The 26,677-nt window shown below is 41.2% G+C and overlaps 1 protein-coding gene across 1 annotated transcript in view; it reads left to right on the forward strand.

Moving 5' to 3' along the window:
- The first annotated feature begins 724 nt into the window (after nucleotides 1–724).
- Nucleotides 725–26,677, forward strand: part of LOC138645092 (uromodulin-like) — a 52,601-nt gene continuing 26,648 nt past the window's right edge. The window contains exons 1-9 of the mRNA XM_069734147.1: nucleotides 725–872; nucleotides 3,211–3,449; nucleotides 4,183–4,305; nucleotides 7,978–8,155; nucleotides 10,321–10,458; nucleotides 16,097–16,111; nucleotides 16,273–17,073; nucleotides 22,341–22,445; nucleotides 23,625–23,833. Of these exons, the coding sequence (XP_069590248.1) occupies nucleotides 758–872; nucleotides 3,211–3,449; nucleotides 4,183–4,305; nucleotides 7,978–8,155; nucleotides 10,321–10,458; nucleotides 16,097–16,111; nucleotides 16,273–17,073; nucleotides 22,341–22,445; nucleotides 23,625–23,833 (1,923 nt within the window). The 5' untranslated portion in view covers nucleotides 725–757. The remainder of the gene's footprint in view (nucleotides 873–3,210; nucleotides 3,450–4,182; nucleotides 4,306–7,977; nucleotides 8,156–10,320; nucleotides 10,459–16,096; nucleotides 16,112–16,272; nucleotides 17,074–22,340; nucleotides 22,446–23,624; nucleotides 23,834–26,677) is intronic.

A 26,677-nucleotide genomic window follows, 5' to 3' on the forward strand; every position in this document is an offset into this window, starting at 1 on the left:
TCTGCTGTAATGGCTGTCTTAAGTAATAAACCCTGCTACATCTATAGCAAAAATTCTCAGTTTTATGATCTTGGCTTATCTTTAGGATACATCACTCCATAGACCGTATGTACAAAGGTCTTGTAACATTTTTGAAATGTTGTGCTCTTGTCTCAATCATTCATTTATAAACTTGCAAGTTGAAGGTGTCTCCAAAAGCTTGAAAATATAATTGTCCTGGTTAGTCAATTAAGGTAAAACTACTAGAACACTTTTGGATTTTTGGTGTAAAAGTATTTACATATGTTTTGCACCCCCCCTCCCCCCCCAATTATTTTTTTTATATCTTATACAATAGACTACCTCAAAAGTCGCAAGCTGAAGGTTTTCCAATGGCCCTCACAGTCCCCTGATCTGAACATCGTTCAAAATCAGCGGCTAAAGCTCAAAATAGCAGAGGAAGCAAGACAAACCAGGAATTATTATATTATTATATTATTATTATTATAATTATTATTATATTATTATTATTATATATTATTATTATATTATAATTATTATTATAGGCTGAACTGGATGGACAAATGTCTTTTTTCGGCCTTACTAACTATGTTACTATGTTATAAAAAATATTAAAATTGATAAAAACAAAATATTAATTCTAAGAAGCGATCAAGATTATTTACATTGTTTTTTTGATAGTATGAATTCACTATTATATTATTTTTTTTCTCCAGAATCATCATCCCTGACTTACCTGGTGGACACCACAGGGTCGATGTATGATGATTTTCTAGAGCTGAAGGCTGTAAATAGTTGGCTCCTGGAACGAGTAACAGCCCGATTCCCTTGTGGTGTTCGCCAATATACCATGGTGGAGTTCAATGATCCAAGTATGTTACTGTGACCGTCATTGGGTTTGCATTGCATTGCTTAATTTACGTTTATGTTTAGATTAAAAATTTGCAGCCAGGTTATTATTCGTGCTAAATAAGTTTAAAAAAAAAGTGTAAGGCATAGATGAAAATATCGTAATCAGAAAAAGAGAGGAAGATCCCTCAAAGATTCATAATACCAATGTACATTTACAAATTAAAGGGGTGGTCTGAAACAAATATACATTTTCGTTCTAAAATCCATATCTATTCAATAATAACATTCTAATCTATTTTCTAAAATACTTTAATTAAAAAGTCTTTAACCTTTCCTAACTACACTATGTAATTGCTTTATATTTTTTACTACTTCCTTTTTTATGACGCTTTGTTTGAGAATCCCAGTGCATGAATGGATATTCAAACAAAGCATCATCTGGGGGCAGAAGCTGTGGCCTCTGGCCCCTCCCTGAAATGATGATTCATTAATGACATTTGTTTCAAGAGGTGGGCTAGTCCCTGCTCTACCGAGCATGTGTCAGTTGTCACTTCCAATGATTCTTGTCACTGTGCAGTGTGAACAATGACAGTGCACTCTCTTGCTGGCTTAGATCAGAAGTAACAAGCCAGCAACAGAGCGCACCGTCAATACCACAACTACTAATTTGAAAAAAAACATTGAAAAGACTGCATGGAAGTGGCAGCACGATGGCTCATTGGTTAGCACTGTAGTTTTGCAGTTCTGGGGTCATAGCTTTAAGTCCCATAATGGACAACCTCCGCAAGGAATTTATATGTTCTTCCCATGTTTGCATGGGTTCCCCCCCCCCACACACACTTCAAAGACATACTGATTTTGAGATTGTGATTCCTATTGGTGACAGTGCTGATGATGTCTATAAAGCTCTATGGAAATAAATAGTGCTATATAAGCGAGTAAAACAAATAAATGAAAGTGATTGTTAAACCTATGGAGGGCCCCCAGACACAGCACCAGAGGTTACTCGGTACCGGTCCTGTCTGTCTCAGTTCTGGGGTTGCCACGGTGGCTGGACCCGGTCCGTAACCCTGCATCCAATAAAAGGGGTGATGGTAGTTTCTCAAGGTTTCGTGATGCCACCTGTGGTATTCGGCCAGTGAGACCAACGCTGCTTGGGGTCCACTGGGGTGATGTGATGGCAGCTAGATGGTATACCTTCCCAGAGGTGATGTGTGTCCCCAGGGTTTCCCGATAATGCAGATGGCGATGGTGTGAGGTGCAGACAATAACAAGAACACAGGGTTGCAGTCTCTTTACCTCTTTACTGAAGACTTCAGGATCCTCAATCCAGAGCACTGTTAACAGGGCTGTCTGAGACCGGCCGGTCCGAAGGCACATCCAGAGTTCCCTTTGCAGGTGGAAATCGTTGCCTACCACTAGCGCCTGTGTGTTGTAGTGCTTCCCTGCTGAGCATTCGGGATAGTCCTCACAACTTCTGTTCTCGTTCATTCCAGTTCTTTCTAGTTCTTTCTATTCTCCGTCCCCCAGGTTTGTTATGGCTAGGACGCCACCGTTTGATGGGAAGGCTCGGAGCTCATCCGGGACCCTAGAGATGCCCCTCTCCACGCGTTGCCCCCTATGACTGCTTAAGTGATGTAAGGTAGACAGCCAACCTATAATTAACTGTCCTGCGGTATTTGAAGTAAGGCATAAAGTCAGTTACTTCCTCGGTGTCCGGGCACCGGCTACGCGCCTCAGTAGGATGTTGCTGTTCTCCGGGCACGACTCCTACTGGCTCTCCTTTGTGCTTTGATCTAGTTTCTCACTGTCCACAATATCCTTCGCTTCATGTCCTTTCTTTGGATGCCGCCGCAGATAGCGCAGGCGCAGCTCCGTAACGTTCTATCCTTGTTGCTAGGTGCTTGCCAGGTTCCCACGCCTGACAGGGACCCCCCTGAATCTTCCCCCCGCAACACCCTCTGCCACGGGATGTTGCCTGAACAAAACCCAGTCAGCTTCTGTCTAACTTCCTATCCAACCCCTAGTTTTACCAGTGTGAGGAGTGGCCTAATAAATAAAACCCTTTGCTCCCCCTAGTGGCCGGAGTGTGAAGTATAATGTGTGCTGGTGATACCTGGTCAGATGAACTCCTTTAGTGCCATCAAACGTACCATCACTCCCCTTAGTGGCAGAGCAATACTACTGCAACGACCAGGTCTCTGGGGCGCTGCACCTATATAGAGCCGTTAATTATATCTATTTCACTGCAATATCATTCACGTGACAGACCACATTTAGGTGTGTCAGATACAATTTGTACAGGGTGGGGATTCTCGTAATGATATTCTAATTGTTTTTTTCTCATTTATTCTACAGCTGTTGGACCTGTTAGGATAACCCAATCCCACAAAGAATTTGATGATTTCTTTAATAGGCTCGTGGCCACCGGAGGTGGTAACTGTCCGGAGTTGGCCATGCAGGGGCTTAAACTGGCATTGGAAAACACGCCACCCAATTCTTTCATCCTGGTACTAACAGATGCATCTGCTTTAGATTACTGGAATACTGACCTGATAAACCGTATCTATTCACTTTTAGCATCCTCAAGATCTCAGGTACAATACTTATAACATAGTACTTCATTGTCGAAAATAAGAATAACAGATGTAACTTATCTTTAGAATTACAGTCAGGAATATTGTGCTTCATATCCTCAGTTTTAAATGTTCACTCGCTCCAGGCTTGGGTGGGCTTATTCTACTGCGAATCTCGATAGTTGTTTCATATACTTTGATTAATTAGATGACCCTGTCCACTCTCCCGATGCTCCTCTTCACTCTCACATGAGTCTTACGCACAGACAGACACACAGGTTCCTACTCTTCTCTCTCTTCTTTTCTGTGTCTTCATTAAAAGGATTGCACACAGATTAAAAAAACATGTCCACTCTTCTAGAAACAGCGCCACCCCTGTCCATAGGCTGCGCCTGGTATTGCAGCGCTATTCACTAAAGCTAAGATGTAATACCTGACCCAACCCATTGACAGGTGTAGTGCTGTTTCTCGAAGAATTCTGCCTTATTTTTCAAAATTTGTAAACCTCTTTCACACAACAGCTGGGCTTGAATTGTCATTGTTGGTCACTGACCATTAAAAATTAGCGGAATTTGCATATGCATACAGTAGATTGTGCCGCTGATGATTTTTTTACATCAGAATAATAAAGATTAGTGACAACCATTACAATTCTAAGGATATCCCATCAGTATAAAAAAAAAATTATCATCTATATTGCAATTATTTCTGTTTATAAAACTTTTAAAATATTTCCTTTTTATTTCCTTTTTAGGTTTTCTTCCTTATAACCGGCCTGTGCGGAAGTATAAATGATGCAGATTTCCTTATCTATAGAGAAATTTCAGCTGCCAGCTTTGGACACGTCTTTCAAGTCTCCTTATCAGACCTGAATAAAGTAAATCATTAGTTTATAAGTTTTATCTTGTATGGGTGATTTAGACGTGTTTGTTCAGATATTCCTTTTGTCCGTTTCATTTTAGAAACAAATGGAAATAGAAATTAGAAATATTGCAATTTTCTCACGGGCCACTAGGTCTATTATAGAAATCCACATGAATATTAGCAGGAATAGAAAGACTCTGACCCTATCTTTTGAATTGAAGCATCTAATAAATGTCTTCAAAGTTACCGTAATTATGAAGGGAGGTGGAGTGGAGGAATTGTGAAATCAAATATTTCGATTTGTGGATCTTGTGTTAGTTTCTGTGTATAGAGATATTATTGTAATCTTGCCTCTGAAGATAATGAGCATGCTGAAAACTTTTCCTGAAAAGACAGAAGTAAAAACAGCTCAAGTGGCCGCTGTGAAAATTGCAAGATTACCAATTTTGTTGTTAAAGCAGTCCATGGACTTTAACCATCCACGTTGTCTGCACTTTTCTGTGCATTAGCATTCTAAAATGTCAAAACAAAGTAAGAAGCCTGCAGGAAATTGTACAGGTGATGTCATGCCGATAACGGTGATAAAGGGGCAGGACGGCGTGCTGGGACCCGCACCTGTCCCTGCCACTAAAATGGGGCCCTGACTTTCCCTTGTCTCAGGGGTACCTATGATGGTTAGGAGGCCTGAGCCGCCAGCGTATCCCTGTCTCTTGTGCAGGCCCTATCAATGGCCCCCTCACCCCCAAAGGAGGTGGACTGCACCAGTGTATAAATACAACAATAAACAGGGTATACAGACAAGGTAACTAAAAGTCTCAAACTCACCAAATGCTCACACAACCACAGAGGGTACACATAGAAGGAAAGTGAAGGAAAAAACTAGGAAGGAAAACAGGTTTAACATGCAACCAAAACAGCAGACACCAATCTCTGTAAATAAACCTCCAAGCTCCTAATACACCACGCTCCTTCAACCTCCAAGCCAGGCAGCAGAACTGATCACTGACAATAGCTGAAGTCAAGGCTGGATCTATATATAGGAGGAGATTACAAAAACACCTTCAGCTGAGAGACCCAGCGCACAGCAACTCAGCAACAGATTAACTCCTGGCACAAAGCAGCCAGGTCAGAATACAGGAGAAGAGCTTCTGTTCACTGTGTGTGAACGAGGCCCAGAGCGCTGCAGTTCTCTGGAACCTCTCTGTTGCGGTAGGCCCGTGACAGGTGAGGAGAGCTGGCTGTAAGACCCAGCCAGACTCCCCACAGAGAAGCCAAATATAGTTCATTACCATGTCTGACTTTTCGATTACTGTATATACAATGCTGAACAAGCACTGTGTATAGAGTATTGGAAGCACTGACAGTGCTTCTTTCACCAAACCCCAGTTACCGGTGAAATCAGCAGTACAAATAATAATAATAAGCGCTTATCACAGGCGACGCAGCTCGCCATATTTCCTGCACCAGGGCACATAATTTACTCATCAAGCAGAAAACCGAATATGCAATGGGTTATCCTATTTACCCTAACCGCTACACCAGACTACATTTACCCGGTCTGTTTATCAGACCCATGGCACTGGTAACTTTCCCTGTGCTTGGACACGTGGTTCCCTAAACAAGCAGCATACAGTTTCTGATGAAGGTCTATACCCAGACCGAAAACGTTTAATTGATCACTGTATGCAAAATAAATTGGAACCCTTTTTTTTCAACATGATACATTTTGAGTGTCGAGTTTTTTACTTACAATAATCACAAGGAGTCAGACCAAACAAATAACGCAGTACCCACCGCACACCATAATAAGTGGACAAAGTGACTCACGCTGCACTGTATCCTGATACGTGTTTCGTGTATAGCTTCATTAGAGGGTACTGAGGCCGTACCCTCTACAGGGGCATACAAAACAATCATGGGGCTCCAAAGCAGATAATCTAGTTGGGTCACCCCCCCAAAAAAAATATTAATATTTGGCGGGGTCACTGAACGGCATATCTCAGAACTTTGAAGCCCTTAGAAAGTTATTTTCCTCCTATTGAACCTCCTAGATTCCCCTTTCATTGCATCCATAAAATATGATTCCAACAAAAGTGCCACACAATCACTGCATGATACCCCATAGACACTGCATGATACCCCACAGACACTGTATGATGCCCCCACAGTGAATTCCTTCACTGTACCCTCCATCAACCTCTCCAGCAAAGTATGGTGACGCCAACACAGTATGATCCCCCAACTGTAACCCCCATACAGCCTTCCATGCAGCTTAATGGGCTTATATACAGTATAATTTTCCACACTGTATAATGAACCTTACTAGCATTCCAGACAGTATAATGGCCTCCATACAATCCTCCACACAATATGATATACCCAAAACAAACCTTTACATTGTACACACTGATGAGCAAAAGGGTAACAATGTTTTGAACTTTTGACTTTCAGGCTCCATATCTCACCATCCACTACAGCTTCGAACATCAGACTGTCATCATTCTACAGACAATCATCTTGGATATATCATACATAAATTTGACTTGCAACTATTTTGCATATGATTATTTATCCAGTTTCTTGCCATGTCATTGCATTGTTACTGTTTTTCTCCTAAAAATCTACAGTTTATTTTGTATTATTTTGTAAATCTACCTTTGGCTTCTGTGCATGCTCTCGATCAGATTCAAGCATGTTTTGACCATAATATGACTCCAGGTCTCTTCTCCATTCTTCCACATAGTGTAATGCACTCCTCCATTTTCCTCCACATAGTATAATGCACCCCCATAATCCTTCATATAATAAAATGCACTGCCCATGGTCCCCCATATAGTATAATGCATTTCCCATAGTCCTCCATATAGTATAATACACTCCCCATAGTCCTGCATACAGTGTAATGGGCCTAACAGTGTCTTCCATACAGTATAATGCAGTCCCCATAGTCTTCCATTTAGTATAATGCACCCCATAGTCCTCCATAAAGCATAATTCACCCCCATAGTCCTCCATATAGTATAATACACCCCAAAGTCCTCCTTATAGTATAATCCACTCCCCATAGTCCTCCATATAGTATAATACACCCCAAAGTCCTCCTTATAGTATAATGCACTCCCCATAGTCCGCCATATAGTATTCTGACCAGCACAATGTACTCATTGATTAAAGAAAAAATACAATACATCTTCTCCTCGAGTGTTGTGGAGCTTCGTGTTCACAGCTCCCCACAGCAGGTACAATGAAATAATGTCATCAAGACGGCTGCGTTGAGACATCATATCTCAGACGCCGAGGGAGAATGATGGAGGAGGGAGAGGATGGATCCCTGTTTCCTCACCACTTTCAACTGTATCAGCATCCAGGATACTCATACAGTTGAACATGCGATACAGGGCAGGGGACACTGACATTGAGCCCTTCCCACCTCATGGGCCCTATAGTGCCCACATGGTCGTACCCCACTGGTCTTCTGCCAAATTTTATAGTATACACTCACTAATGAATGCTGGCTACCGACATTGACGCATATCAATACCGCATCCTGTACCTTCACCGCAACCCTGCAAATCGCACTGCGCATGCCATGCATTATGGCGGGTACATAGTCTGTGATACACAACTTGGTTTGGCTTCTTCCTATCTGTACTTGACGTTCCCCTTCAATGTGCCTTGCCTTCAGGTCTTTCACTACTTGGACCTTACCCTTTCAAGACCATTAAACAGCTCGGCGCGACTCTTCTCTGGGGAGTTTACCGAAGGATCTAATTCTGGAAGCTTTGCTATAGAAGACAATTTTACGTCCTTAATAATAACCGCAGATGGGGTGATCTATTCCATACAAGTATTGGGGCCCGACTGTAAGTACTCTAATTATGGACATATAAGGGGTGTGAGCGTTTTACTCTTTCCTTTATAGCTGATCTGTGATGGTTATTGCTTTCTACCTGTAATGTAAAATCTATATCTATATATAACAGATTAAAAGGGAACTGTCAGCTGATTCATGCAGCCCAAACAACACCATTGCAGCCAGGTATATTTTTCTATAGTGTTTCAGAGTAGATATGCTTTGAAGGGAATCTATCACCAGGTTTTGCCACCTAATCTGAGAGCAGCAGTGCATGAAGAAGTAAACTGTTGGTCGGACAATTGCTCACTTGACATCCTAGTTACAGCAATGATAATATACTAGTGATAAAACCTTAATTATAAGTAGGAATGAGTGACCCCGTGGAAGTTTGGGTGTGTCGGGTTCAGCCGATCTATAGTCCAAAGTTCGGTTCGGGTACCAGAACTTGACTGCAAATCAAACCCCATAGAAGCCAATGGGAAATTGAACTTTTGTGCGGAAAAATGTCTGTAAAATGGTTGTGGTAAGGAGTAGGGGGCTGCAAAAGGAAGCAAAATGGGGGTATGAGCAGGACAATTGCCCTGCAAACAAATGTGGATAGGAAAGTGATAGATAGATGGATATATAGAAAGAATAGATAGGATAGATGTTCTGTAGATATTTATTGTCACAAGCACCCCTACATATAATAAACTAGCACCCTTTAGTTCCTTTAATCTAGCACGAAAGAGTGTTTTTATTCTTATTCAACCTATTAAATAAATAAATAAAATGATGTGGAGTTCCCCCCATTTTTAATAACCTACTTAAGGGAAAGCAGAAAGCTGTGGGCCGGTATTTTTAGGCCATGAAGGTCCAGATAGCCATGAACAGTCTATTAGTATCAGCCTGCAGCTATCTGCTTTGCCTTTGCTGGTTATTAAAAATAGGGGCAACCCTAAAAAAATGACATGGTGTCCCCACCCATTTTTGATAACCAGCAATGGCAAAGTAGACAGCTGCGGGCTGATATTAATATTCTGAGGAGGTCCGTGGTTATCTAGACCTTCCTAGCCTTAGAATACCAGCCTAGAGTCACCCCAAAAGTAGCGAATCTATTAAATGCACCAATTCTGGCGCTTGGCCGTGTCTCTTCCCGATTACCTTGGTGCATTGGCAATTGGGGTAATGGTTTTGGGGTTGATGTCAGCAGTTGGCGCTAACATCAAGCCCAGGAGTTAGCAATGTAGAGTCAGACACCACCATTATTAACCCAGTATTAAAAAGATAAAAACACACACAAATAACAATCTTTATTAATAAAAAAAAACCTCGAAAACAATTTCCCTTTTTTTACCCATTTATTAAAAAGAAATAATCCCAGTACGTCCGCCATATTCCAAATGGATGTCTCACGATGATCCTCGTCTTCTTGATCCAGCGGATGGAGCCACATTCAGAGAACGAAGCTCCATGGACTGGAGCAGCAGCCGCTGCCAGGTCTCACACTTTACTCCACGAGACCCATCAGCTCTGAACCGTGGTGACGTCATCAGGTTACATAGTGAAAACCTGCTGACGGATTCAGTTGAAGGGTGCCTACGCTCAAGGACTTTCTATTGAGCCGGTACACCGCTTTATGTGCACACTCTAGAAAGAAAATGCGCTCCTGCTATTTTTTTTAGAAACACACAAGTGACAAGTGTATTAGCCAGCACAGTCTGTAATTATTTCTTTAGGCTGTGTGCACACGTTGCAGTTTTTTCGCAGTTTCTTTGCGGTTTTTCCTGATAAAAACGCTATAAAACGGCAAAAAAACGCATACAATAAGCATCCCATCATTTAGAATGAATTCTGCATGTTTTGTGCACATGATGCGGTTTTTTCCATGAAAAAACGCATCGTGGTAAAAACCGCAGCATGTTCATTAATATTGCGTTTTTTTTTGCGGATTTCCCACTACAAAATGCATTGGGAAATGTCCAGAAAAAAACACGGCAAAACCGCGACAAAACCGCGGCAAAACCGCATGCAGATTTCTTGCGGATTTCTTGCAGAAAATGTCCGGTTTTTCTCAGGAATTTTCTGCGAGAAATCCTGAGCGTGTGCACATAGCCTTAAGAGTAACTATCTCCTTATAGAGAAAATACTTGATTTATAGTTATAGTACATATCTATTTCTTTTATGTGCAGCTGTTGAACTTCCACTAAAACCAATAGTTTCTGAACTTTGGGGCTCAATGTATCTGCTGAAAAATCCAAGACATGGAATTTGGACTGTTAAGATAAATGGAGGAAGTCGATGTTCTTTACGAGTGGAGGGGTTGAAAGGTATTTTACCATATTTTGTCATTATCTGTAAATCTATCTATCTATCTATCTCATATCTATGATCGATCTATCTATCTATTATCTATCTATCTATCTATCTATCTATCTATCTATCTATCTATCTATCTATCTATCTATCTATCTATCTATCTATCTATCTCATATCAATCTAGCTAGTATCTTTCTACCTATTATCTATTTATCTATCTGTCTATCTACAGTATATACTATCTATTTATCTGTGGATTTTTTGTCTTTGACCACTAGAGCATGACTAAATGTCAGAGCAACCAATTCACATGCCCGTGAGCTACTGGGAATGGTGTAATAAGAGGACATAGCAATGCCAGTTTACTCCTTTTATTGTGCACGTTCTTTACTATTATATTATTACTAGATGGTGGCCCGATTCTAACGCATCAGGTATTCTAGAATATTCTGACTGACAGAACGTGTTCAGTACACGTGAGTGAACTATGTCGCACTGTGACTGACAGAACTTGTTCAGTAAACGTGAGTGAACTACGTGGCACTGTGACTGACAGAACTTGTTCAGTAAACGTGAGTGAACTATGTGGCACTGTGACTGACATAACTTATTCAGTAAACGTGAGTGAACTACGTGGTACTGTGACTGACAGAACTTGTTCAGTAAACGTGAGTGAACTATGTGGCACTGTGACTGACATAACTTATTCAGTAAACGTGACTGAACTACGTGGCACTGTGACTGACATAACTTATTCAGTAAACGTGACTGAACTACGTGGCACTGTGATTGACAGAACTTGTTCAGTAAACGTGACTGAACTACGTGGCACTGTGACTGACAGAACTTGTTCAGTAAACGTGAGTGAACTACGTGGCACTGTGACTGACAGAACTTGTTCAGTAAGCGTGACTGAACGCGGGATTTCCCTTACAGACAAACAGACAGAATTAGACGATTATATAGTAGATGATTATCTTTTAAGGGGCCAATGCCATCAGATTTTCTCTTTTTGGAATTATTCAGAAGATTTGTTGGACCAATTTTAATGTTGCTGGCAATTCGTGTCTCTGTAGGTAACTTTCCTAGCTTGATTTCTTTGTTACATTTCCTATTGAGATCTTTAGCTTATTATCTTCAGATACACTCCATTTATGTTCGGTATCTCCAGTTACCAGGACACTCTCTTAGTCTACAATACAAAGATCTTAACGTAAAGAAGCACTCACAACATTTGTATCTTCTTAATAAATTTCAATCATAATATTATACAACACTGTGTACTTACAATTGCTCATTTTGCCTTTCTACCCAGTTAATTCTTTTCTTTTCCATTAGGTCTATGACATAACATGAATGATTAAAAAACGACTAGCTGACTCCTTCTAAGCTCTATGTAGAAACAGGAGGTCAGTTTTCCCTGTATGAGTCATAGGTGACTGTAAAAGTCCCTGGCATGGGTAGGAGTGGAACAGCTGGGTCAGGAGTTGAAGAGGGGGATGATAAATACAGGGACTAGAGACTTCCTTTTTCTACACCGAGCAGAATTAAGAGAAGAATTATCTAGGTAGAAAGAGAAAATTTGCAATTGTAAGTACACAGTGCTGTATAATATGATGATTGCAATATATTAAGAGGATAAAAATTTTGATGTGAGGAGGAGGAGCGCTTCTTTAAACCCTTCCCGCTGCGGCCCTTTTTTGTTTTTCGCTCCCCTCCATCCCAGAGCCATATCTTTTTTATTTTTTGTCAATATGGCCATGTGAGGGCTTATTTTTTGCGGGACGAGTTGTACTTTTGAACGATACCATTGGTTTTACCATGTCTTGTACTAGAAAACGGGAAAAAAATTCCAAGTGTGGTGAAATTGCAAAAAAAGTGCAATCCCACACTTGTTTTTGTTTGGCTTTTTTTCTAGCTTCACTAAATGCTAAAACCGACCTTCCATTATGATTCTCCAGGTCATTATGAGTTCATAGACACCAAATATATATAGGTTATTTTTTATCTAAGTGGTGAAAAAAAATTCAAAACTGTGGTAAAAAAAAACAAATGCGCCATTTCCCAGTACCCGTAGCGTCTCCATTTTTTGTGATCTGGGGTCGAGTGAGGGCTTATTTTTTGCGTGCCGAGCTGACGTTTTTAATGATACCACTTTTGCGCAGATACATTCTTTTGATCGCCGTTATTGCATTTTAATAAATAGAATAAAGTAATTCTGGCGTTTCAAATTTTTTTTCTCGCTACGCTGTTTAGCGATCAGGTTAATGCTTTTTTTATTGATAGATTGGGCGATTCTGAATGCGGCAATACCAAATACGTGTAGGTTTGAATTTTTTTATTGTTTTATTTAGGATGGGCCTAAAGGGGGGTGATTTAAACTTTTATATTTTTTTTATTTTTTTCTTATTTTTAAAAACATTTTTGTTTACTTTTTCCATGCTTCAATAGCCTCCATGGGAGGCTAGAAGCTGGCACCACTGGATTGGCTCAGCTACATAGCAGCGATCATCAGATCGCTGCTATGTAGCTGAAATGCAGGCTTGCTATGAGCATCGACCACAGGGGGGCGCTCACAGCAGGCCGGCATCAGTAACCATAGCGGTCTCAAGGACTTCTATGGTTACTGTCCTGACACATCGCTGACCCCCGATCATGTGACGGGGTTGGCGATGCGCTCATTTCTTGCCGCGCGGCCGGAAGGGGTAGTTAAATGCCGCTGTCAGCGTTTGACAGCGGCATTTAACAGGTTAATAGCGGCAGGTGAATCGCGATTTCACCCGCCGCTATTGTGCACACATGTCAGCTGTACACAACAGCTGACATGTCGCAACTTTGATGTGGGCTGACCGCCGGAGCCCACATCAAAGGGGGAGACACGACATGCGCCGTACTAGTACGGCGCATGTCGTGAAGGGGTTAATTGAGTGAACTTAACTTTACCTAAAGTTCCATGTTTTCATATTTCTCCTTTTGTAATATTTTGTTAACTATTACACTGGAACTTTAATATTGTGGTCGCTGCTACCGAAGTAGTCCTGGGCCTGTAGATTTGATGTTGCATGTGGTCTATTTGACTTTGATACTATCGTTTCTCCTTGCGGAGAGTAGCATGTCGAGGTTAGGAGACTTAAAGCCGCAATGCTCCTCTGGGAAATATGCAAACTGTCTCTTCAGAGAGGAAGAGGACAAGAACTCTACTGCCACCTATTGGAAGTAGCAATCCTAACAGTCAATGTCGACCCTTTAACGAGCCTTGTCACATGACTTAGGATAATAGCCAAAGCAGAATCTTAATTTGCAGACACTGTGTTTCGGGGTACTGCCCCTCATCAGTGCAAAGTGGAGATCTGGTTTGGCTGATTGAGAGGCGTCTGACTGGGATCCAAGAAGTATCGTTTCACGATACTTCTTTAATCCCGGTCAGACACCTTTTCACGATACTTCTTGGATCCCGGTCAGACGCCTCTCAATCAGCCAAACCAGATCTCCACTTTGCACTGACGAGGAGCAGTACCCTGAAACACAGTGTCTGCAAATTGAGATTCTGGTTTGGCTATTAACCTAAGTCATGTGACAAAGCTCGTCAAAAGGTCGACATTGACTGTTAGGATTGCTACTTCCAATAGGTGGCACTAGAGCTCTTGTCCTCTTCCTCTCTGAAGAGACAGTTTGGACTTTGATTTTATAAATTTTCTAGCAATAATCCAGCTCCAGCTCATCTATTGGTTTGTTAGGAGTTACTCATCCTTTCAATCCAAAAAAACTTTTCAAAAATCTGTTTTCAGATATTTCTTGGCCCAGTCTTGAAGTTTCATCTTCTGTGTTTGATGCGGTGGTGGTTGGGTTTCGCCCTCCTCATTTTGGCCATGTCTGTGAGCACTGAACACCTTGTACTTCTGGACCTTTCAAGGAGTTAATGGCTTCCTGGTCCCTTCATAGTTCATTCTTCTCAAATCCTTCGCAGTTAATTTGCGTCTTTTTTTCTCAACATTCTTTTTGACCCTATTGACTATTTGCAACAAAACTTCTGATGGGTCTGTGATGACACCCAATATCTTAGCAATTGCAAGAATGCCAAGTCTCTGTATAAGACATAACAATTGTTGACTTTTCAGTTAAATCTTGTTTTGACCCATTTTGCCTGATGAAAACAAGCTGCCTAATAAATGTGCACACCTTGATAAAGGGCGTTCAGCTCCTTAGGTCTCTCCCCCCTCATTACACAAATACACATCATCTGATCAGATTTATCCAATAAACATTCAAGTTTATGCAGCGTGGAGTTGGAAAATCAGCATAAAATTGATGGTGTGGTGAAAACATTCACTTGTCAGAATAATTCTGCACAGTGTATTTTAGTAGTTATTCTGCATAGGAAGAAACTGCTAAGACGACTTTACAAGTGAGCAAAACACTAATGTTCTGCTATAGTGTTTTAGTGCTAGTGGTTTGATTGTATACGTTGTAGTACAACAATACAAATTATACTTTTTGTAGCAATCTAAAGTGACAGCACTGAGGAATCAAGCACTGAAGCCACATGTTAATTAATAAATTGTTCTGAAAGGCAGCGTCAGAGTGTCAAAGTCCCACCAGTAACTTTGATTCTGGGGTCCCACTCTTCAGTTACATGCAAATATTACATGACCCTCATATAAAAATGTACGTGTCACGCACAGTGTGTGAAGACTAAGTTCAACATGAAGGGATGAGGGAACCCAACACTAGGGAAGGGGGGAGTGGGGACTCCTAAGCAGATCTAAAGTCACCCTGTCTGCCCTAAATGTCCCTATATGGGTTCCGCACCTATCGCTGAGCAGGAACCTAATCCTTGCCTGACGCTGGCAATAAGCCCTGCTTAGGAAATGATGGGACAACCACTAGTCAATCCCTATTACAACAAAAGACAGCTGAGATGCAAAAACAAGGGGAAAATGTATCTTGAGTAGACTCAGAAAGGTAACACAGCACCAAAGAGGAAGATAGCCATTTGCTATAGCTCCAAGCCTCAACAGGGGAAAATAGAAATATCAACGGCGATTCCCAGAAGCAGACAGGAAGTCTATAAACACCCAGTCCAGGTGTCAATTAAAACTGGGGGAAGGTTGCCACTGGGTCCAAGAGCCAGATGGGTTAGGAAGGTGTCTGCAAAGCCAACCGCAGAGACCTTCTGCAGCCAGATGCTGTGTGACCATCTACAGCCTCTGATACAGCCATGACAGTACCTTTCTTCTATGCAATAATAAACTGGGGACACTGTTAAATGTGTGATTGGATGCTCCCTTGTCTGTATGTAGTAATTCAAGTGTATTCTGCCAATTATTGCTCATATACAAAGGATGGGGAGCCCACTCCTGCACAGTAGCCACTGGTGTGTTCACCTGTTTTCCCGTGGCTCAGTCGTAGTCGGCGGACAGGTTATGTTTAATACTGCAGTAACAACCCATGGATAATGGTGGAGAATATTCATGGAAAAAATGAACACTTTCATATCCCAGACAACAAGTCTGCATATTTACAATGTATTTAACATAGCCAAAAATAAGCCAAGGCTGTTTTTAATTCCTAGTATATTTATAATATTATTATACATTAATAAAACTTGATGTACTAAATAAACTAAACTTCTTCTTGTTTCTTTTTCAGCTACAAATATTTCATGTAAGTATTACAATAATTGACATTTAGAGTCATGGCGTAAATAGGAGGGAAGATGGAGGAGAATGGTTTGAGGTGGCGTAAGGAGGTCATTCTACGTATGTAGAATAACCTCTTTATGCTTAGTTAGGAGTTTTGCGCTAAAGAGTTTGTTTTTGTTACAGCTGCAGGGGATTGTTCCAAATGTCATCCAAGTGCTACATGTGAAGAATATTTTGGCTCCATGGAATGTAACTGCAAGGACGGATTCATTGGAGATGGCTTCAACTGTTCGGATATAGATGAATGTGCCTACTCTTGGTCAAATAATTGCTCTACAGGCATGTGCCAAAACACTATTGGCTCCTACACTTGTGCTTGTCCAAGCGGTTTCATCTTCAGTTCAGAAGGCTGCTGTGTTGACTTAGATGAATGTTCCAGTCCTGAGCTAAACAGCTGTCATTCATCTGCATCATGTACTAACCACCACGGCTCCTATTCCTGTGTCTGCCCGAATGGTTACTTTGGTGATGGTTTCCATTGTGAAGTTGACGAATGCAAAAATGGAGCTTGCGGCCCGGGGACTGAGTGCATAAAATCTCTGGGGTCTTACCGCTGCTCTGATCCATGTTCAGACCACACTGTTCTCGATGAGCCCTGGAGAAGCACATCCAATATGCATTATTACCCACTTAACTGTGACGATTCCAAAAAAGGATGGTATCGTTTTATTGGCAGTGGGGGAGTTCGCATGCCAGAAAGTTGTGCCCCAGAATATGGTTGTGGTACCCATGCCGGAATATGGTTGAGTGGCAAACATCCAATGCAAAGCGATGTTATTGTGACTCAATCAGTGTGTGCCAGCTGGACTGGATCCTGCTGTTTATGGTCATCATCGGTCCAGATAAAAGTCTGTCCTGGAGGATATCATGTATATAAACTGGAAGGAACCCCAAGTAACGCATGCGCTTTGTCTTATTGCACAGGTGGGTAATAGTTACTTTTTACATAAAGACTGTTAGGTATTTGACTATTTCCCTTTACCCATCTCACACATCAGGTTTTCCAACGTAAAAAAATACAGATTTGGCATTTTAAAGGAGCATAGAAATACAGTGGTGTGAAAAAGTGTTTGCCCCCTTCTAAATTCCTATGGTTTTGCATGTTTGTCACACTTAAAGGTTTCAGATCACCAAACAAATTTAAATATTAGACAAAGATAACACAAGTAAATGCAAAATGCAGTTTATAAATGAAGGTCTTTATTAAGGGAAAAAGAAATCCAAACCTACAGGGCCCTGTGTGAAAAAGTGATTCTGGGGCAGCTGCGGACTGCTATTTTTAGGCTGGGAGGGCCAATATCCATAGCCCTTTACCAGCCTGAGAATACCAGTCCCCAGCTGTCTGCTTTAGCTTAGTTGATTGTCAAAAATGGGGGGACTCCGTATTTTTAAATAATTTATTTAAATAATTTAAAAAAATTACATGGTGACCCATCTATTCTTGATAACCAGCCATGCTAAAGCTAACAGCTGAGGGTTGCAGCCTGTAGCTGTCAGTTTTGCCTGGCTGGTTATCAAAATTACCGGAGAGCCCACGTCATTTGTTTTTTACATTTATTTATTTAAAGCGCAAGCGCCGGATGATGAATACCCCATTAGCGGCACCTGCTCCCGCTGTTATCAGTGACAGCAGGCGTAGGCTGATGGTAGTAGTAGTCCCATTAAACTTTTTACCTCCGGTCACAGCTGCGAACTCACGTTGTCATCTGACAGCATGGGAACCGCAGCTCTCTGACAAGCGGTATTAATCTTACCACTGATCAGAGGCAGTGTTTACCATGCTGTCATGTACATGCATGGCAAACACTGGATGCTTTCCCCCCATTCATGTGAATGGGGTCAGGGTTCAGGCACAGTTCTGGTACTTGAACCAAACTTTTTTAACTGTTTGGCCAAACCCCATGGACCTGAACATCCAGGGGTTTGTCCATCACTTATCCTAACGGCCCCACCATTTTCTTTTAGTCTTGTTGATACCTGTTATCTAGTTAATTTATTTCCAGTATAAGGACACTGCCAACCTTCTCTCCACTATCTGTGTCCTTAATAACTAAAGGCAGCCATATAAATAAGGCTACATTCACACATCCAAGTCCATTTTATACCGTGTTTTTATAACGCATCATTTATATTGCCTCCGTGTTGCATCTGATTTTTTCCATTGAATCTTAAAGGGAATCTGTCAGCAGATGTTTGCTATTTAAGCTAAGGGCATTATGAGGTAGGGGCTGAGACACTGATTTCACCAATATGTTACTTATCAGGCTGTTTGATGATGTTTCAATACAATAAGTGGTTTATCTGCAGGAGATTATCACTACAGGACAAGCTGCCCATGTGCATCCCGGTCCAGCTACCCCCCACCACTGATTAGCAGCTTACTGTCAATATACAATGTACACTGAAAGCTGCTAATCAGTGGTGTGGGTGCATTACCTTTCTGAACTCTGCTACATGCTACATGAAAAACTTGTATCACAAATACACTAAGTGACACATCACTGGAATCAGGGTCTCTTTCCATACATTATGCTGTTCTCATATCAGATAGAAAAACCTGGTGACAGATTTCCTTTAACAGCGGATCAGTTAAAAACCAATGAAGTGAGGAAGGAACAATGAAGTACAAAATATGTCTTCCATGTGTCATGCATTTTGCATGTAATCTGTCAGCAGCATGATGGAAGGGTAGAGAGTCGGATTCCAGCAACATGCCAGATAGTTTACTAGGTGCAACAGTTGTGATAAAATCCCTGCTTTTCTGCCATAGATCTAGCAGTTCTCTGAATGCTGAACCCTGTATAACCCCTCCCCCACCACTGATTGGTGGCTTTTCTGTGTACTCTGTATAGTAACAGAAATCTGCTAATCAGTGGTGAGGGTGAGAATGGACTAGGAGGCAAGATACACCTAGTCCTCTAGTAATAATCTCATGCTGATAAAACACTAATTTTATTGAAACAGTCTAGTAAATGATACATTGCTGGAATCAGGGTCTCTGCCCCTACATCATGCTGCTCTCAGATTACATAGCAAAAATCTGCTGACAGGTAACCCTTTAATGGCTGAGTCTAATCGCAAAACAGATGAGACGACGACATGCTCTGGAAACCTGGATCTTTTTCTAAACCATTTGTGTTTATGGATTAATTAATGTCTATGGACTAGTGCACTGTTTGAGTTAAACACAGACGGCACTGGGATATGTCACACTGATGTGTGAATATAGTCTACAAAAAAGTAATCTTAGCCCCCAGATATTAATTGGATTGAACATGCTTGGTAGCAGTAACAGATAAACCATTACCAGACTGAAACTTAGAATAAGTCCAGAAATGCAGAGGTAACGCCATAAGACTTTACTCTAATTTTATCATGGTTAAAATAAGTATAAAAAAAATACAAGAGCCCATGGACTGGCCGACATGTTTTGTCGGTTTGGATTATTTCTGCGTTGCTGCACTTTTTCTAAATTTGGGATTATAAAGTGTGTGAATCCAAGCAGATGTCCACGCGAGTCCTAGCGGTGATCTGTCTTGTGGTTCTTGTTCAGACTGGTCTGCCAGCATCAACCTGTTCCCCTCTTCCATTGAAATAAGAAGCATGATGTCCTGGCTCTGAATAGTTCTGTAGTCCATGCTATTCTTGCTGTTAAAAACAGTGGAAATACAAGTGTTAAAAACCTGGTTCTCGGCATGGGTGCACGTTTAGCAAATCAGCAGGTCCACATATAAAGATCGGTTATTAGATACATGCTAAACACATTAGTGTGTTTGTTACACTGCTGATTTTGCAAGTTTTCCCACCTACAAAGAATGGAGAGGTCAGTATTATTTATCATAGGTACACTTCACCTGTCAGAGACAGAATCTTTAAAAAAAATCCAGAAAATCACATTGTATGATTTTTACATAATTAATTTGCAATTTATTGTAGGAAATAAGTCTTTTATAAAAAAGAAAAGCAAAACTTAATTTTTGGTGCAGAAACCTTTGTTTTGCAATTACAGAGGTCAGTTCCTGACCAGGTTTGCACACAATGCAGCAGGGATTTTGGCCCCCTCCTCCACACAGATCTTCTCCAGATCATTCAGGTTTCAGGGCCGTCACTGGGCAACATTGCGTTTCCGCTTCCTCCAAAGATTTTCTATTGGGTTCAGGTCTGGAGACTGGCTAGACCACTCCAGGACCTTGAAATGCTTCTTACAGAGCCCCTCCGTTGCTCTGGCTGTGTGTTTTGGGTCATTGTCTTGCTGGAAGACTGAACCATGACCCATCTTCCATGCTCTTACTGAGGGAAGGAGGTTGTTGGCCAAAATCTTGCGATGCATGACCCCATCCATTCTCCCTTCAACATGATGCCATCGTCCTTTCCCCTTTGCAGGAAGCACCCCAAAAGTATGATTTTCCCTCACCATGCTTCACGGTTGGGATGGTGTTCTTGGGGTTGTACTCATGTTGGAGTTGGTAACAAACAGTTTTATTTTGGTCTCATCTGATCACATAATCTTCTCCCATGCCTCCTTCAGATCATCAATATGGTTATTGATGAGCTTCAGTTAGGCCTGGACATGTGCTGGCATGAGTAAGGGGACCTTGCTTGCCCTGAAGGAATTTAATCTATGACACCATAGGGTTTTACTAATGGTAATGTTTGAGACTGTGGTCCCGGCTCTCTTCAGATAAATGACAATGTCCTCCCATGTAGTTCTGGGCTGATTCCTGAACTTTTTCACAATCATCCTTACTCCACAAGGCAAGACCTTGCATGGAGCCCCAGAAGGAAGATTGACAGTCATCTTGTGTTTCTTCCACTTTCTAATAATCGTGCCAGTTGCTGCCTTCTCACCAAGCTGCCTGCCTATTGACCTGTAGCCCATCCCAGCCTTGTGCAAGTCTACAATTATTTATCTGATGTCCTTAGACAGCTCTTTGGTCTTGGCCATGGTGGAGAGGTTGGAGTGCGATTGTGTGGACAGAGGTGTTTTATACAGGTAACAAGACAAACAGATGCAATTAATACAGGCAATGAGTGCAGAGTAGGAGGACTTCCTAAAGAAAAACTAACAGGTCTGTGAGAGCCAGAATTCTTGCTGGTTGGAAGGTGATCAAATACTTATTTCATGCAATAAAATGCAATTTAACTATTTAAAAATCATACAATGTGATTTTAGGTTTTTAGTTTTAGATTCTGTTGTTTACCTACGATAAAAATGATACACCTCTCTAACCTTTGTAGATGGAAAAGTTTGCAAAATCCATTGTTTATTAATTACTTATTTTCCCCACTGTACCTACAGTGCCTTGCGAAAGTATTTGGCCCCGTGGAACTTTTCAACCTTTTCCCACATATCATGCTTCAAACATAGAGATACCAAATGTAAATTTTTGGTGAAGAATCAACAACAAGTGGAACACAATTGTAAAGTTGAACGAAATTTATTGGTTATTTTAAATTTTTGTGGAAATTCAAAAACTGAAAAGTGGGGCGTACAATATTATTCGGCCCCTTTACTTTCAGTGCAGCAAACTCACTCCAGAAGTTCATTGTGGATCTCTGAATGATCCAATGTTGTCCTAAATGCCTAATGATGATAAATATAATCCACCTGTGTGTAATGAAGTCTCTGTATAAATGCACCTGCTCTGTGATAGTCTCAGGGTTCTGTTTGAAGCACAGAGAGCATCATGAAGACCAAGGAACACAACAGGCAGGTCCGTGATACTGTTGTGGAGAAGTTTAAAGCTGGATTGGGATACAAAATTATTTCCAAAACTTTAATCATTCCAAGGAGCACTGTGCAAGCGATCATACTGAAATGGAAGGAGTATCACACCACTGCAAATCTACCAAGACCCGGCCGTCCCTCTAAACTTTCATCTCAAGGAGAAGACTGATCAGAGATGCAGCCAAGAGGCCCATGATCACTCCGGATGAACAGCATCACACCTATCCACATATTATGTCAGATATCACAACTCAGCCATATTGAGCTCAGTGGCTTTAAGCTTTAATACCAGACACAGCTCAGGTACATATTTGGTGCTGATTTTAGAAAAAAAAAAACGCATTTGAAAAATCTCACCATGGCGCAATGATCAATGAAGTCTCCAAAATTCATGAACCAAGTACAGTTTTCACCAATCGCTAATCTGAAGAATGTTTTAATAAAGATTTTTTCTTTTCTTTAGATCCATCTACAGCAACTAATAACTCGCTTTGCGCAGCAGATGAAGAATGGAAAATAAAAGATGGAGTCTACGGATGTTACTGCAAAGATGAATATGAAGTCACTGGTATGTCTGTCGTTGATAATATGATACATGTGGAGGATATGTCCTGGATATTCATTTCCTCCATAGGATGGGAAACAATGGAGCCAGTGCTATAATTGGCTTAACGATAAAAAAAATTTCCTGAAATAATTACTAATATTTTTGAAATATTAAATTAAAATACCCACAGGACTACATTTTCAGACCTTAAAAAGACCCCAAATCTATTTAATTTTTATCCAATCACAATTAACCACCAAATAACATTTAGTATGTCATTCAGCAACAGGCATCCTCTATAAACCCCTGATATTTCTCGTATCGTATGATTAAAAATGACATCATATGAGGAGATGGCGTGGCTCACAGTTCTGAGAAATGTGTTGCCTGCACAATGCTTACATACATTCGCTTTTATTTAAAAACTTGCACCCTTAGTCCCAGCTATGTCCACAGTTCTCCAATGCTTGTGCTACAGAGACCTTCTTATAAGTACAATATCAGTGGCGCCTACGTGGGAGAGTCCTTGACACTGTCACATTTGAGTAGTGGGTTGTGCCAAAAATGGAAGTGATCTTTTGATGGTGTGTCATGTACAAAGGGGTGTGACTAAATATATTTAAACTCCAAAATTAATATTAAACCCCAGACCAGACCGTTTAATTTGAGTCGCCCGCCTGGGCCGTGAGGTACTCGGTACCGGGTCCGGTGTTCACAGGGGAATGTCATGGTGGCTGCGACCCGGTCCGTGTAAAAAGTGATGCGGTGTTTAACTCCCGCCCCAACATCGTTGATTGGTCACGGCCAATCAGCGACCCAGGATTTCCGTTACGGAAGTTAGTTACGGACAAACAGACGGAGGTACCCCTTAGCCAATTATATATATAGATGTTCTTGCTGCTTTTCCCTTCCTATCAGCATTTGGGATCATTCCAGCCTCCAGGTCTAAATAATTTCAGGGCATTATAATGTTTGATTAAGGTTTACATTCCCACAATGAGTTTATGACGCAGCATATTTTTGAAAAAAAAAATGCAAGTAGCCTATTTTATTTAATGGGTGCAGAAATGCTGCATGAAATCTGCAAAATCAAAAGCCCATTATGGGAATACCGCCTAAGGATCCTCATTGTGACCTTAGAAAGAAAAGGTTTCATGGCTGAATGGAGAGTTAATAACATTTATGTATTTCATATTGCAGCTCTTGCAGACATCCGTCCTGCGCTGACCTGTGATGTCTACGACATGAGAGCAGTTTTTCAAAAATGTCAGCTGACGAGTCTGGACTTCAATGCCAATAGTGTTACCCTGAGAGATGGTGAATGCTTTGGATTTCGCGATGATCCGAGCATGAACACCTTTACTGTAACATCCCCAATCCGTGCAGGAGCATGTGGACTTCAGATAATTGTATGTGACAATTAATTAGTTTTCTTTTCACTCATGGAGCAAATAGCTCATACCGTCCTATTTCCTTGTTTAGGAGGCTTGGTGATTGGTTCATTTCTATTCTAGCTTTCGGTCATCTTCTTCCCTGCCTCAGTTGCTCATGATGCATTGCCTTAAAACAGTGGTGGGTAGGGTTGAGCGAAACGGGTCGAACATTTTCAAAAGTCGCCGACTTTTGGCTAAGTCGGGGTTTCATGAAACCCGATCCGACCCCTGTGCGGGGTCGGCCATGCGGTACGCGACTTTCGCGCCAAAGTCGCGTTTCAATGACGCGAAAAGCGCCATTTCTCAGCCAATGAAGGTAAACGCAGAGTGTGGGCAGCGTGATGACATAGGTCCTGGTCCCCACCATCTTAGAGAAGGGCATTGCAGTGATTGGCTTGCTGTCTGCGACGTCACAGGGGCTATAAAGAGGCGTTCCCGCCGACCGCCATCTTACTGCTGCTGATCTGAGCTTAGGGAGAGGTTGCTGCCGCTTTGTCAGAAGCAGGGATAGCGTTAGGCAGGGTCCATTAACCACAAAACCGCTTGTGCTGCAGCGATTTGCACTGTCCAACACCACCCTCGGTGTGCAGGGACAGTGGAATTTTTTTTTTTTTTTTTTTTCCCCTCAGCGCTGTAGCTCATTGGGCTGCCCTAGAAGGCTCCCTGATAGCTGCATTGCTGTGTGTACGCCGCTGTGCAAACCAACTGCTTTTTTCAAAGCACAAATCCTCTTGTTCCTTCCTTTCTGCACAGCTATCTTTTTTGTTTGTCCACACTTTTTATTTCATTTGTGCATCAGTCCACTCCTTATTGCTGCCTGCCATACCTGGCTGAGATTACTGCAGGCAGGGAGATAGTAGCTGCCTGCCATACCTGGCTGAGATTACTGCAGGCAGGGAGATAGTAATTGTAGGACATTCCCTGTTTTTTTTTTTTTTTTTTTTTTGGTGGGAGATTAAGATTGGCAATTTGGCATTTCTGCTAGAGTGCCATCCCTGTGTGTGCCATCTCTCTCACATAGTGGGCCATAGAAAGCCTTTTCATTTTTCTGTATTTTTTTTTGTGGGGTGTATAAATTCTCCCTGATAAAAATACAGTGGGAGATTAATATTGGCCTTTGGGCTTGTGTGCCAGTCCTGAGTGTGCCATCTCTCTCACAAATAGTGGGCCATAGAAAGCCTATTTTATTTTTTTTTGGGTTTTATAAATTCTCCCTGAAAAAAAGGGAGATTAATATTGGCCTCTGGGCTTCTGTGCCAGTCCTGAGCGTGCCATCTGTGCCAGTCCTGAGCGTCCCATCTCTCTCACAAATAGTGGGCCATAGAAAGCCTATTTAATTTTTTTTTTGGTTTTATAAATTTTCCCTGAAAAAAGGGAGATTAATATTGGCCTCTGGGCTTGTGTGCCAGTTGTGAGCGTGCCATCTGTGCCAGTCCTGAGCGTGCCATCTCTCTCACAAATAGTGGGCCATAGAAAGCCTATTTAATTTTTTTTTTGGTTTTATAAATTTTCCCTGAAAAAAGGGAGATTAATATTGGCCTCTGGGCTTGTGTGCCAGTTGTGAGCGTGCCATCTGTGCCAGTCCTGAGCGTGCCATCTCTCTCACAAATAGTGGGCCATAGAAAGCCTATTTAAATATTTTTTTGGTTTTATAAATTCTCCCAGAAAAAAAGGGAGATTAATATTGGCCTCTGGGCTTCTGTGCCAGTTGTGAGCGTGCCATCTGTGCCAGTCCTGAGCGTGCCATCTCTCTCACAAATAGTGGGCCATAGAAAGCCTATTTAAATATTTTTTTGGTTTTATAAATTCTCCCAGAAAAAAAGGGAGATTAATATTGGCCTCTGGGCTTCTGTGCCAGTCCTGAGCGTGCCATCTGTGCCAGTCCTGAGCGTCCCATCTCTCTCACAAATAGTGGGCCATAGAAAGCCTATTTTATTTTTTTTTTGGGTTTCAGAAATTCTCCCTGGAAAAAAAAAGGGAGATTAATATTGCCCTTTGGGCTTGTGTGCCAGTACTAAGCGTTCCATCTCTCTCTCTCTCTCAGTCAGTGGGCCATAGAACGCATATTTTTGGTTTTATTTGTTTTCTAAATTCTCCCTGAAAAAATCATTTTATTTTATTTGGTTTCTAAATTCTTCCTGATAAAATCATATTTTTTTTATTATTTTTATTTCTAAAGTCTCCCTGAAAAAAAAAAAAAAAAAAAACAACCAAAAAAACAGTGGGAGATTAATATTGGCCTTTCTGCTTGTGTGCCAGTCTTGACTCCTGGGTGTGCCATCTCTCTCTCTCTCTCTCTCTCTCTCTCTCTCTCTCTCTCTCTCTCCAATTGTGGTCCATAGAAAGCCTATATTTTTTTTCCTTGATTTGGGTTCTAAAATCTACCAGAGAAAATAACTACATCAATCATTGGTAGAAAAATATTGGCCTCTGGGTTTGTGTGCCACTCCTGACTCCTGTGTGCGTCATCTCTCAGTCAGTGGGCCATAGAACGCCTATTTTTGGTTTTATTTGTTTTCTAAATTCTCCCTGAAAAAATTATTTTATTTTATTTGGTTTCTAAATTCTTCCTGATAAAATCATATTTTTTTTATTATTTTTTTTTCTAAAGTCTCCCTGAAAAAAAAAAAAAAAAACAGTGGGAGATTAATATTGGCCTTTCTGCTTGTGTGCCAGTCTTGACTCCTGGGTGCGTCATCTCTCAGTCAGTGGGCCATAGAACGCCTATTTTTGGTTTTATTTGTTTTATAAATTCTCCCTGAAAAAATCATTTTATTTTATTTGGTTTCTAAATTCTTCCTGATAAAATCATATTTTTTT

This window comes from Ranitomeya imitator, chromosome 7 (genome assembly GCF_032444005.1).
Source record: "Ranitomeya imitator isolate aRanImi1 chromosome 7, aRanImi1.pri, whole genome shotgun sequence".
Classification (NCBI taxonomy): Eukaryota; Metazoa; Chordata; class Amphibia; order Anura; family Dendrobatidae; genus Ranitomeya; species Ranitomeya imitator.